Source organism: Tamandua tetradactyla, chromosome 4 (assembly GCF_023851605.1).
Source record: "Tamandua tetradactyla isolate mTamTet1 chromosome 4, mTamTet1.pri, whole genome shotgun sequence".
Lineage (NCBI taxonomy): Eukaryota > Metazoa > Chordata > Mammalia > Pilosa > Myrmecophagidae > Tamandua > Tamandua tetradactyla.
This window is the reverse complement of record NC_135330.1, coordinates 70748127-70762293: the sequence shown is the minus strand read 5'-3', so window position 1 is coordinate 70762293 and position 14167 is coordinate 70748127. Positions and strand designations below refer to the sequence as shown.

The following is a 14167-nucleotide window of genomic DNA, read 5'->3' as shown; positions in this document are numbered from 1 at the left end:
GATGAAGAGAGGGGAGGGAGACGTTTCTTGGGTTGCGATTATATCTTGAAAGATAGCAAATCTGATAAAGTTACTAACTGAGAGGGAAACTACAAAAACAAGAGTAGGTTAGAGAGAGGCTGGGGAGAAGATACACTGAATTTGCTTTTGAATGGGGAGATTTGTTTGGGGGGAAGGTGTATGGCATGGTTAGCTCTTGGATCTGCATATCAGATGATTACTGCAGCCATTTGTGCATTTGTTGATAGACATGTATTGAATGTCCCCTGTGTGCCAGGCACTGTGCTAGAATTTGGGGATGTAGAAATAAATGAAACATTGCCTAAAGAAACAGTTTAGTGGAGAAAAAAGACAAAAAAAAAAAAAAAAAAAAACAAGGCCAAAAAAATCAAGTTATACAAATGGTTCTGCAGTAACAGGATATTCACATGGAAAAAGAATGAAATGTGACCCCGCCATATAGCATACAGAATAAATAAATAAATAAAGTTATAAATAGAGTAGTAAAGATAATATATACACTAGAGTTATAGATAGATGTCCTAAAACTTGAGAGGTGATCTGGGTAGGGGTACCAACAAGGAAATATTTCTGAGAGGATGTGCCTCTGAGCCAAAGCTTAAAAGGCAGTGGTTTCTAGATGAAGGGAGGAAATGTCTGGGAGAACAGGGCCTAATGGGAAACAGAAGTTGCTGACTCACAGGCAGGGCACATATGGGATGTGAATGGACATGTGGCAGAAAGGGCAGCCAACGCAGATCATGTAGGACCTTATACGGGGAAAGAAAGGCACTCGAGACATTTATTAAAGGAATAACAAGATTAGATTTGTCTCTTCATATTATTCTGTTGTACCGTAGAATATGACTTGGAGGAGGACATCACTAGAGGTGGGAGAGCATTCATTCATTTAAGAAATATCTATCAAGCACCTCTTGGTACAAGGTACAGTCCAGTTGCTGGGGTTACAGCAGTGAACTGTGAACTCCATGCCAGTCCTGGCTCCCTTGGGCTTACCTTCTGGTGTATGCGGGTTGGGGGGAATAGTGGAGGACCAGTTAGGAAGCTGTTGTAGCAGTCCAGATGAGAAATGAGAAATGCTGAAACTAGTGCTGAAAAGAGGTTAAATGGAATGAGAAATGAATTTTTAAGAGATTTTGTCTATTCTGTTGTCTTTTAGAAGTTAAAGTTGGCAAGTATTGCTGGTTGGGTGGATGTGGGAATGAGAGAGTTGTTGTCCAGGACCACTCATAGGTTTCTGGTTGTTCCCTCAAACATATGATACATTCTGAGAGGGTAGTATATTTCACTTATTGCTTGCTAACTGTATGCCGGGCAGGTTACTTAACTGTTTGCCTCTGTTTCTCATATGTAAAATGGGACTAATATTCATATCTACCTCATGTGGTTCTTTGAGGATTAAAAGATTAAAAAGGGTATGCCAGACATTCAGCAAAGTGATACTGTGCATATAGCATGTAATATATGGTGATTAGTACCCCGTGGTTGTTCAGCAAGTGCAAACTGAATGAGTGAAGAGAACCAGTTCAGTAAATTCAGTCAAATGATGTTACCATCATTAGATGAACCATCATAATAACAGGCTAGGTTTAGAAAATACTGATGACAAAATCTGTCTATCTGGCTTTTTTGAACCACTTGCAAACATTTTTCTAGAATTGTATTGTAATCTACCTGTACTGTTTTCCTAGAAATATATATGTGTGTTTTTTTCCTAGAAAGTTTATTTGCAGGTATTTTCCTAGAACTCTTTTTAAATTATTTTAACTTACATGCATGCATTTAAATGACCTTATTTTTCCTCATTCACATTTCCATTATTAGATTTCTGACTTGTACAAGAGCTTAGAACAGAAAGAAAGTAAAATCCAGCAGCTAGCAGAAACTGTAAAGAAATTTGAAAAGGACTTCAAGCAGTTTGCACAGTTGTTTGGGAAAAATGGAAACTTGCTATCAAACATCCAGGTGAGAAATGACCTTTCCATTCAAAGCCAAGATTTAGCTTTCAGTTGTCAGCAAAGTTTTAACTTTTTATATGGAAATGATTTCAAGTGCATGGAATAAGAATCACACAAAGAACACTGCGTAACCTCCACCTGGATTCACCTATTGTCAACACTGTGTCCCATTTGCTCCATCCTTTGCACTCTCTGTGTTCTTCTGAACAATTTGAAAGTAAGCTGCATATATTATAGCTCTTTATCACTACATACTCCTATTGTGTATTTTCTAAGAATAAAGATCTTCTCTTACATAACCGTGGTACAGTTAGCAAGTTCAATAAATTTAACATTGATACAATACTATAATATAATCTGTGGCAATTAGGGTTTTAGTTCATGCTGGGCCAATATTAAAATTACTTGATTTGATTCATGGAGATTCATTCCTCTGTAGTTCTGCATTTTGTAGTCAACAAAGTGAAACTGGTCTAATCCCTTGGGAAGAAAATGCTTTAAACAGAATTAAAAGATGGCAGAAAAAAATCTTGTAAACCATGAATATTAAAGAATCACAAATAAAATCCTTATAAATAATGTCTTCATTATGATTATAAAATTTACAGTGAGAAAGATTTCAAGACAATTTAAAAATATATCTGAAATTTGTATTATCCCAGAAAATCTAGGCTATATAATGTCCATACTTTATCAGAACGTTTTATACATATTATCTGTATGTATCTAGAAAAGGGAAATCCATCACGTTACTATCTCAGTGCAAACCTTTTTCTAACACAATGACCAGTCTTAAGATACTTAGAGCAAGAGAGGGAGAGAAATATAGCAATAGTCTTATTTAATCTCATCCATTTAAACAGAGCAGACAGAAGTTCAGACCATACCTTAGGGCACTTCTCTACCCACCTGTAGTGCTCAAGCCAGAGCAGGTAGGCTACTTCCAGCTCATTCTCCTGGCTGCCAGCAGAGCAGAATTAAGTCAGGACAGCAGCTCTAAGAAGGGAAGGAAGTGATAAGGCAAGGGAGAAACAATATGAGAACAGAGATACAAAGATGGGGTAGGTAACTAAGTGGAGAGAAACTGAGCGAGGAGTGAAGGCAGATGAAGAGAAGTTCGAAGAGGAAGCTAAGAAATGGCTCATCTCTGCAATTTCAATGAATGTTCTCTCCTGGACTCTGTATTTTTCATCTCATTAAATTGAATAATTAAATGTGAAATGTGTGCGTTGAAAAATTTTAATCTCAATGGATTACTAAATTATTAACTAAATTTTTTCAATGTTATGATTAATTTTGTACTGAAAGGTTCTTGCACGTCACATTGACAAATCTGCATGGCTAGAAGCTCAAGTACGTCAGTTATTACAAACGGCTAGTCAGCAACAAAATAAATTGGACCTGCAACCTTTGGTGGAAGCGATTGATACAGTTAAACAGAAAATTACCCTGCTAGAAACCAATGATCAAAGATTAGGTATGTCTAATATTTTACTTCTCTTTTAGTGGCTTGTTTGTCAAGCAAACACCTGGTCAAATGAAGAGTCACAGTTCTCCAGATAAATACTGGTTGAATCTGACATATATGAAAGAGCAGCCTGAGATTCTGATCACTCAAGCAAAAATGAGAGTAGGCCATAGGCAGGGGCTAGAGAAAAGCGAGGGGTGGAAATATGCCAGAAAATTTCAAGAAGAACAGGAAGGGGTGGTTATTGAAGAGAACGAAAAATAATGAGAACGCTCAGGGAGATATGGTGAGAACTTTTTTTTCCATGTACCATACAGTTGATCCAAAGTATACAATCAGTGGTTCACAGTATCATCACGTAGTTGTGTATTCATCACCGTGATCATTTTTAGAACATTTGCATCACCCCAGGAAAAGAAATAAAAAGAAAAAAGAAAAAAACCCATACATCCTATTCCCCCTACCCCTCCCTCTCATTGATGACTAGTACTGCGATCTACCTAATTTTTTTAACCCCTTAACCACCTGAATTATTTATTTTTGTCCCTATATATTTTTTTAACTTATCTGTTCATACACTGCATAAAGAAATCATCAGACACAAGGTTTTCACAATCACATGGTCACATTGTAAAAGCTATATATATTCTTGCTTAGTTTACTAGAGTACTTTAAAAGGGGGGACATTTTGGAGAAATCTCTGGTGCCAACTGCTGGAGAACAGTTGCTTCAGAGCTGACAGAGACATGAATATTTGGAGAAGTTTATAGTGCTGACAGAGAAAGCAAATGCTTAGATGCGGGCGGAGCCCAGCAGACATTGCCATGTGCCTTTGCAAGAGATGGTAAGCAAGCCAGAACCCAGAGTTGTGTCCCAGAGAAGCTAAATGAAGGCCCACAGATGCTTAGAGAGGAAACCAGTGGCATCAGAAGCTGGAAGCAAGAGAACCAGGAACAAACACCAGTGGACGCCAGCCACATACCTTCCCGGATCAGTCTTCCTTGTACCAAGGTATCTTTAGATACCTTAGTTTGGATATATTTATGGCCTTAGAACTGTAAACTTATAACTTATTGAATTCTCTTTTTAAGAGCTGTTCCATTTCTGGTATATTGCATTCTGGCAGCTTTAGCAAAACAAAATAGATTTAAATCTGTTTAAATTAAACAAGTTAAAGAAGTGCAAGTTACAATTCAAAGGCTGTGAAAATTTGCAAATTAAGGCACCAACAAGAGGTTTCCTACACTCAAGAAAGTCTGATGCCATCTGGAACACCTCTGTTAGCTGGGGAGGCATGTGACTGGCATCTGCTTGTCCCTCGCTCTTGGGCTCCATTGCTTTCAGCCTGTTTCCTGTGGTTTCCTCTCTAAGCATTTGTCAGTCTTCACTTACTTCTTCTGGGACACATCTCTGGGTTCTGGCTTGCTTAGCATCTTATGGGAAGATACATAGCAACATCTGCTGGGCTCTGCCCATGCTTAGGCATCTGCTCTCTCTCTCTTAGCACTCCAAGCATCTCCAGAAGTCCATGTATCCATCAGGTCTGAAGCAACTGTTCTCCAAGTGTCTGCCTCTTAAGTTTCTCCAAAATGTTTCCCCTTTTAAAGTACTCTAGTAAATTAATCAACACCCATCTTGACTAGGTGGAGTCACATCTCTATCTAATCAAAAGGCCACATCCACAATTGGACGTGTCATATTACCATGGAGATAATCTAATCAAAAGTTGCCACCCTACAATCTTGAATCAAGATTCAAAAAACTGGCTGTCCACCACAAGATTGGATCAGTATTAAAACAAGGCTTTTCTGGGGTACATAATAGTTTCAAACCAGCACATTCCACCCTGTGGACACCCAAAAGATGTGTTCTTTCCATATACAACACGCACTCACTCTGTCACAGTAAGTCTAACCATTTCAGTAACAATACAAATGCAATACAAAGAAAAAATACAAAATCTCCTCAGAGTTAATTACAGGAATGGTCTGTTCTAAGGGGGAAAATTATCTGGCTGTGGACCTAAAAACTCAAAACAAGTTATCTGTTTCCATTATACAAAGGAGGGACAGTCATCACATACATGTTTTCATTGCCATAGGAAGAACTCAGAAGAAAAACAGGTGTCACCAGACCCAAATAGCTCCAAACACCTGCAAGGCAAACTTGGATTTGAAAGTCTGAGAGTCATTTATTTATCCTTGGGGCTTTAGAAAGTGGCAGTCCCACCCTTTCCAAGGGCCTGTGCAGTGGCCTTGCTCTCTCCAAATGCTGGGGTGAGTTGCAACACTGGGGTGCATTGGAGGGACCACCTTCTCTTGGCTCCATCCTCTCCAAGCTTTGGGACAGCACTTGGGATCTCTACAGTCTCCAGGTTACATGCTCAACCACTTGAGAAAAATGGGGTGGCAGTCAGACTCCCCCCAACCCCTGTTTTATGTGCTTCACCCTCTCTGGAGCCTTTGGGGCAGGAAAACTCTTCCGGAGCACCAAGGCAGAAGGCCAGCCCTCTATCTTCAGGGCACATTCATCTTCTCCAAGTGCATGGGTGGGTCTGCTCTCCTGGCCCAAGGTTTCTTGGCTTCAGATCTTAGCTTCCATGTTATTGCCTCAGAAATCATTTTTCCTTCATTTGTCCCTTTTTTGTCCCTTTTTGTTCAGACTAGCAATAGTTCCATTTATATAGACCCTGCAACAGTCTTGTTGGTTTTCTATGCAGTATGCAGGGCTCATAACCAGTATGCAGGGCTCATAACAGACAATAGAACTTTCCACTGGATAACTCCGTCTCCGGTTCTCACTTGTCCTGTAATGACTGACTGCTTCCATGTTTGGTTAAAGCTGCATGTGGGGTCCTATTCATTGGGGTCTCACTTTCTGGAAGCCCAGAATTGTCCAGATCATCAATTTCTGATTTCTTTGTACCTAAGAGTTCTGTTCTCAACTTATTTCTTTCCTCTAGCATTTTATATTAGTGTCAAAGAGTAGCCAGACTGCATTTCCACATTTAGTTTGGAAATTTCTTCTGCTAAATACCCAAGTTCATCACTCTCAAATTCTGCTTTCCATCTGCAAAGACCACCTTCCTTCCAGTTTGCAATACCACTTTCATCATTGCTGTCTAAATCCTTATTAGTAATATCCTTAGACTCCACATTTCTACCAACAGTCTCTTCAAAGCATTTTAGTCTTTCTCTATAAAGCATCTCCCAACTTTTCCACAATCTTACCATTATCCATTTAAAAAGCTGTTCTAACATGTTTGATATTTGCAAGCCACAGCAGCACCCCACTTCTCTGGTACCAAAATTTGTATTAGTTTGTTAAGCTGCCAGAGTGTGACATACCAGAAATGGAATGGTTTTTTAAAAAAAGGAATTTAATAAGTTATAAGTTTACAGTTATAAAGCCATAAATATGTCCAAATTAATTTGTATATTATAGTTAGTCCATAAGAGTGAGATATAATATTTGTCTTTTTGTTTCTGACATTTTATTCAACATATTGTCCTCAAGGTTCATTCAGCTAGTTGCATGCTTCACAACTTCATTCCTTTTTGCAGCCATACAATAGTCTATTGTATGTAAACACCACAGTTCCCCCTTCCATTCCTCAGTCGTTTACCCCTAGGCTACCTCCATCCATTGCGATCACAAATACTGTCACTGTAAACACCTGTGTGCAAATGTCCATTCATGTCCCCACTTTCAGTTTCTCCAGGTATATACCCAGCAATGGGGTTGTGGGATCATATGGCAACCCCACCCCTAGCCTCCTGTTGAACCACCACACTGGCCTCCAGAGGGGCCGCACCACTCTGCTTCCCTATCACCAATGAATAGGTATATCTCTTTCTCCACACTGTCTATAGCACTTTTATCACTCTGGAGAAACTATTTTGAAAGTATGGAGACATATAAAAGGGTTTGGTTTTTTGAAACCAGTGGGGCTCACCATGCTAACTCTTGCTAGTTGAATGCTGAGCATACCTTCTCTACACTTTGGCAAGCTTCAGTTTATGAGTACACATTCAGGCTTTCTTGGTGCCATATTAGCCAAAACATATTTGCTGAGGTAATATTCATATAAATGGTCCGTTTGGAGCTATTGGGTTAAGTTCATCTTTAAGATGTCAGAATTATTTTGGTCCTCTTAAAGTGAGAAAATTCCACTTTGGGTACATTCCAAAGACAGCTTAGAAGCCTGTGGAATCTTTTCTTTTTCTTTGCAGTTGTTTTGGAAGGGCAGACCAACAAACATGATGCCCATATTAATATTCATAAAGCACAGCTGAATAAAAATGAAGAGCGATTTAAACTGCTAGAGGGTGCCTGCTATAATGGAAAGCTCATCTGGAAGGTGACAGACTACAAGATGAAGAAGAAGGAGGCAGTGGACGGGCACACAGTCTCCATCTTCAGCCAGCCCTTCTACACCAGCCGTTGTGGCTATCGGCTCTGTGCTAGAGCATATCTGAATGGAGACGGGTCCGGCAAGGGGACACACCTGTCACTGTATTTTGTGGTGATGCGAGGAGAATTTGACTCACTATTGCAGTGGCCATTCAAGCAGAGGGTGACCCTCATGCTTTTGGACCAGAGCAGCAAAAAGAACCACATTGTGGAGACCTTCAAGGCGGACCCCAATAGCAGCAGCTTTAAAAGACCCGATGGGGAGATGAACATTGCATCTGGTTGTCCCCGCTTTGTGGCTCATTCCACATTGGAGAATGTAAAGAACACTTACATTAAAGATGACACCATGTTCTTGAAAGTGGCCGTAGATTTAAGTGACCTGGAGGATCTTTAGCCATTGTTGATAGGGGATGAGAAGACTTCTAGGGTCCAGAACCAAGGAGGAGGACACCTTTTATTATCATACTGTCTTTGGCTTTTTGCCCTTAATGTTTGAAGTCAGTTTAAAACTTCTGAAGTGCGCTGTCTTCTTTTTACTTTTTTACTCTGTCCCAGTTTGAAACTTAAAATACTTAGACTATCCCCCTCATTATTTATATTTTTAAAAATAGATGGTAATTTTCTTGAAAGCAACATCTTGGGCTTATCTTTTCAGTGGTTCTTAGCAGTGTCTCAGGCCGGCATTCTAATAATCATTGTTATTGAGGAGACAGAATAACAGAATTCCCAATTGGAAATGTTCTTGTCTTTTATTATTTGACCCTTTTTTCCTAGACTTGACTTTAAACCTGCAAAGCAGTCTTTTGGGGTAAGCCGTTCAAGTTAAGTAGATGAATGATGTACTTACCATCTTTGTATGTTTGGACCAGACTTTTTTGGTTAAATACTAAACTTGTGGATATTACTACACCTCTAAATATTTTCAAAAAATTTAGTAGCAGTCTACAAGCACAGTTTAGCAAAGTTGCAAAGGAAATGGTGAATGGGGTATTTTCATTCTCCCTGCTGAAGTAAACCATAATGTACTGCATAATATAAATGAGATATATCCAGCTGGCTAAAGTTAAGATTCTGTTAGGTTCAACCATGGCAAAAAAAAACTGTTTTCATAGGTCAAAGATGGTCAAATATCAGCAGTTTCATAAGGTTCAACCTAATAAATATATAAGCAAATGTAAGTATATAAATAATTTAAAGGTATTTTGGTAAGAATAGTAAATTAACTTGAGAATGGGCAGAATTCAGTACATGATGGAAAAATGTTATAAGTGGAGAGATGAACTTTAATATCTAGATTGAAAATCATTATAATCTTGTGAGTGTTAGAAGTACTTCCACCCAAAATTGATTGTGTGAACATTATCTTCTGTTCTTTTCGAGAGAACTTTTGAATTCATAAACTAGTGTGAAAACAGGCATTTCTATAAACTTGGGAATTTCTTTTTGGAGTGCTTAGTATTTTGTGGAGAATGGAAATGATCATGTCCTTAAGTATCTATCTGCATGGATCTAAGGCTGCATATACAAACTGGGTTGACTCCTTATGATTCTTGAAAAGCCTAAGCTTAACAAAAGAACACCAAGCCTTCCTGAGCCCTCGCCCATTGTTAAGCCTTTTACCATTGCTCACACTTGGGCTGGCCCCCAGATTTGCAAGGACAAGTGCCACTGTGGCAGAGGGCCCTTTCCGGTAGCTCTCTTGGATAGTGACTGTGCACTTTACAACTTCTGAGCAGCTCACCTGGTAAAAGAAGCACCATTTATATGGGTGTCTTTTTGGAATGACAGGAACTCTCTTAATCTTTTCTCTGAAATGTTTTAAGGTGTTAAAGACTCATACTGCAGGAATCATCCCAAAGGATTAAATTCAAAGAAATAGAGTCACAATAGAAATATTCTAAAGAACTAACTACCTAGTAGCTACTAGTGAACTGTGGTCCTGTTGGTGGTCACCTCAGACAAACTGGGGAAGCATTTTTCTAGCCCCAATGACTAGACACAGGTGGTTCTGCTTGTTGGTTTTCAATGTTTCTAGTCAAATCCAAGGCCATCCTTTTGCTCTTCAGGAGATGTAAATCATGTTGTGGGTAACTCATTTTAAGTATCTTAAAGTGAATTTGTTAAAATACTAGTGTGATGTTTTAACCAACTTCTGTACATAAAACATAAATCATGGCATGGTTTGCTCACAAGTTCAGAGTCCTCTCATCATTGAAATAGTGATTAAATGATCGTAGAACAACGGATTCTAGGGTAAAAAGCATTCCTTTTTTGCAAAATATGAGTTGTTTTTGTTTCCTAGGCTGCTGAAGCAAATCCCATGAAATGGCTTGGCTTAAACAATGGCATTTATTAGCTTACAGTTTTGAGGCTGGGAAAATGTCCAAATCAAGGCCTCTTCTAGGTGATGCTTTCTCCCCCAGACTATGACATTCTTAGACTAGCTGCTGGTAACCCTTGTCCCTTAGCTTATCACATAACAAGGTATATGGCAGCATCTCCTGGTCTCTTCCTTCTCTTCTGGTTCCGTTTCAGCTTCTTGCTTCCTGTAGCTCTCTCTTTGTCTGAATTTCATTCTCTTGTAAAAGACTCTAGTAATAGGATTAAGATCCATCCTGATCGAGGTGGTTCTCACCTTTGCTGAAGTAGCCTCATCAAAAAGTCCTACTTAGACTGGGTTCACACCCACAGGAATGGATTAAATTTAAGAACATTTTTTGTTGAGGTAAATACAGCTTCAGACTACCACAGGAGTTGTGATTTTTGCCTTTAAAAAGTGGGTCCATGTAAACTATGCTTTCTGTTTTGAGGTTGAATAATTATATTTATTACTTATCAATAGGATTTAAATTTTTGTTTCCATTTTGTTAATTTTCTGATGAAGACACTAGACATAAATGGGAGAGTTGAATTCCTTGAGAAAGGCATTTAAAGAAGGATGGAGGCAAGGGTGCATATGAATGCATATTAACAGGTCTGCATTCTGGCCCATTATCTAGAGATTTGTTGTGGTTAGAAAAGCAAGAAATAGTCACAGCCAGGTTCAATTCAGTGTCAGTCCTGAATACAAGGACAGTGAGGTACAAACCATTTGTATGGTACCTGGAAAATCAGTCCATACCACTGACTTATCTCCTTTTTCTAAAATTCTGAGAAAGGGGTTGGAGAGATGGATCTTGAATCAATGTAAAAAGGTTTGCTGGATGCACAGTAGGGAACCTGATGGTGAAATCATTCAGGAATACCACATTTTAGGGGAAGAAGAAGAGACTGCAGAACACTTGGAGAAAGAATAAGTGAAAGTGAGATAAGAATCAAAGGAGGTGATCATAGAGGCCAAGGGAAAAGAATGTTGTCAGGGCCAAATGCCAGTGCACCCCACAGCTGACTTTTGAACTTAATACCACCTCCATTTGCTCCTTCCTCAGTCCTTATCTCTGGGCCTGGCCTCTGCTTTAAGCTGTAGCCTTGTATAACCAAATAACTGGTGAAGATCTAATCTTAGAAATTTCACCAGTACTTTAAAGTCAGCTTCACTATAACTGAACTGAAAATCTTTCTTTTCTTCCCAACCACTGCCTACCCATTACCCATTTATTTTACCTTGGTTAACAACATCTTCATCCAAACCTGAAATGTGGACATTATTCTAGACTCCTCCCTCACATCCTGTTCTAGTTTGCTAGCTGCCAGAATGCAATATGACAGAAACAGAACGGCTTTTAAAAAGGGGAATTTAATAAGTTGCTAGTTTACAGTTCTAAGACCGAGAAAATGTCCCAATTAAAACAAGTCTATGGAAATGTCCAATTTAAGGCATCCAGAGAAAGATACCTTGGTTCAAGAAGGCCGATGAAGTTCAATGTTTCTCTCTCAGCTGGAAGGCACATGGCAAACATGGCAGCCTCTGCTGGCTTTCTCATGGCTCTACAAAAGGGACTCTCTCCAAATGTTTCCTCTTTTAAAGGATTCTAGTAAGCAACTCCACCTTCAATGGGTGGACACACACCTCCATGGAAATCATCTCATCAAAAGTTACCACCCAGAATTGCGTGGGTCACATCTCCAAGGGAACAATCAAAATGCTCCCACTCAGCAATACTGAATGAGGATTAAAGGACATGGCTTTTCTGGGGTGCACCATAGATTCAAACCAGCACAATGCCCTATCCAGTCACCCATCCAGTACTGTCAATTTTACTTTCAAATGTTTATTTTAACTACTCCTACTACATACCCTGTACTGCCCTCCTTCAGGCCTGCATTATTTTTTCCTCATAACTGTTCTCATTGTTTTCAGTTTGCCTCTTTCAAAGACAACCTCCACCCTGCCACCCAATTCTTTCTAAAATGAAAATCTGAGTATGACTCCCCACCCACATCAGAACTCCCATCATGCACAAAAGAAGGCCTAGCCTCCTTGGTGTGTTGTACAAGTCCTCCACGCCATCTCTGCCCCTCCAGCCTCAACTCCTGGCAATTCTACTTTGCATTTAGCAATACCACACTAAGCTGTTTCACTTTTGTCTTTGCTTATACTACACTTATACCTGGAATTTTCCTCTGCACTCAGCCTGCTTCTCTGCCTGGTGATTTCCTGTCCTTTAAGATTCTGCCTTGGCCTTCCCTCCTCTGGGGGTGCCTACCCCTACCCTATACTAGGCAGAAGCCCCTGCTCTGTGCTGCCCAGTTCATTGGCTGTGCCTTAGTTACTGGACTTTTCTTCCCGCAGAAAACAAATGTTTTAATTAACTGTGTGTGTGTGTTAGATTCAGTTGTCAACTTGGCCAGGTGAGCATACCTAGTCTTGTTGCTGCGGACATAAGCCAATGGTACGTGAACCTCATCTGTTGCTAATTACATCTGCAGTTGGGTAGGAGGCGTGTCTGCTGCAATGAGTGACGTTTGACTTAATTGGCTGGTGCTTAAATGAGAGATTGCAACGTAGCACAGCTAAGCAGCTCGGCATTCCTCATCTCAGCACCCGCAGCTCAGCCCAGGCCTTTGGAGATGCAGAAAGAAGTCACCCCGGGGAAAGTTGTTGGAACCCAGGGGCCTGGAGAGAAGACCAGCAGAGACTATCCTGTGCCTTCCACGTAAGAAAGAACCTCAGTGGAAAGTTGGCTGCCTTTTCTCTGAAGAACCAACAAAATAAATCCCCTTTTATTAAAAGCCAATCCAAGCGGGCCAGGGTGGCTCAGCAGGCAAGAATGCTTGCCTGCCATGCCCGAGGACCCAGGTTCGATACCCGGTGCCTGCCCATGTTAAAAAAAAAAAAAAAGCCAATCCGTCTCTGGTGTGTTGCATTCTGGCAGCTAGCAAACTAGAACACTGTGTATTTGTCATCTTCTGTGTTAAGATGCAAATAGAACAAATATTGTCCCTGTTTTCATAAAATTTATAATCTGGAGGTCAACCACAAGTAGATAACAAAAATGATCAATGTGTAATGTTCTCAGGCTCTTCTATGTGATACTCTGCCTCTCAACTTCTCTCCCTTGTGCCATAGGAAAAAATCTCTCTCTCAGAACTTTTCCAGATGCTTGTGATATGAAATAAGAGAATGGGCAAAAAAAATTTGGAAAGTCCTACGGGTAAGATTAATGGAGAAAGCTAAACAGATCAATGCAAGCATTGGCGAGAATTAAAGATAGACAAGGGGAATATAAAACTATGGGACTATTATTGGGAAGGAACTGACTTGTATCCATTTGATGCTTTTTCTTCCAGGAAAGTCTTAACATTAAAACTGAAATACATTAAAAAATTTATTTTTGGCTGTTTGAACTATGGTTCTTAGGATGAAATTCCATACTGAGACTAGATTCTGTGGTTCCGTGATTTATAAGTTATTTGGACAAATAAATATATAACAGTACAATAAGTTGTGCTAAAGTGCCTTGAATAAAATGAGTGTAGCTAAAGAATAATGGCAGACTACACCATGTGTGGAATGTATGCGTGTGAAGATTTCTCAATTAAAATATTTTTAAAATTAAAAAAAAAAAGAAGAATGGCAGGAGGCAGGGTGGAGGGTAGAGAATGGAATGTAATTAAGGCTGTCAGGAAGTCCTTTACGCTGAGGTGACACTTTATCTATTGTTCATTTGAGATGTTTTCTGAAAGCCCAGCACTTTCTTCTTTGGGGAGGGGAGGGTGCATGGTCTGGGAATCTAACCCGGGTCTCCAGCATGGAAGGCAAGTGTTCCACCACTGAACCATCTGTGCACCCTGAAAGCCCACCACTTTTGATCAGCTTTCTAATGTGTGAGAAATTTACTGTGAGAACTTGCCTCCTAGACCT

General features: G+C 39.8%; 1 protein-coding gene across 5 annotated transcripts in view; it reads left to right on the top strand.

Annotated features, from left to right (window-relative positions):
- TRAF5 (TNF receptor associated factor 5) overlaps positions 1-13810 on the top strand; it is a 69617-nt gene extending 55807 nt beyond the window's left edge. For all 5 annotated transcript variants that reach the window (XM_077157756.1, XM_077157755.1, XM_077157757.1 and 2 more), the window contains 3 exons: positions 1846-1986; positions 3288-3456; positions 7680-13810. In XM_077157756.1, coding sequence (XP_077013871.1) covers positions 1846-1986; positions 3288-3456; positions 7680-8257 — 888 coding nt within the window. In that variant the 3' untranslated portion in view covers positions 8258-13810. The remainder of the gene's footprint in view (positions 1-1845; positions 1987-3287; positions 3457-7679) is intronic.
- The last annotated feature ends 357 nt before the right edge of the window (positions 13811-14167 follow it).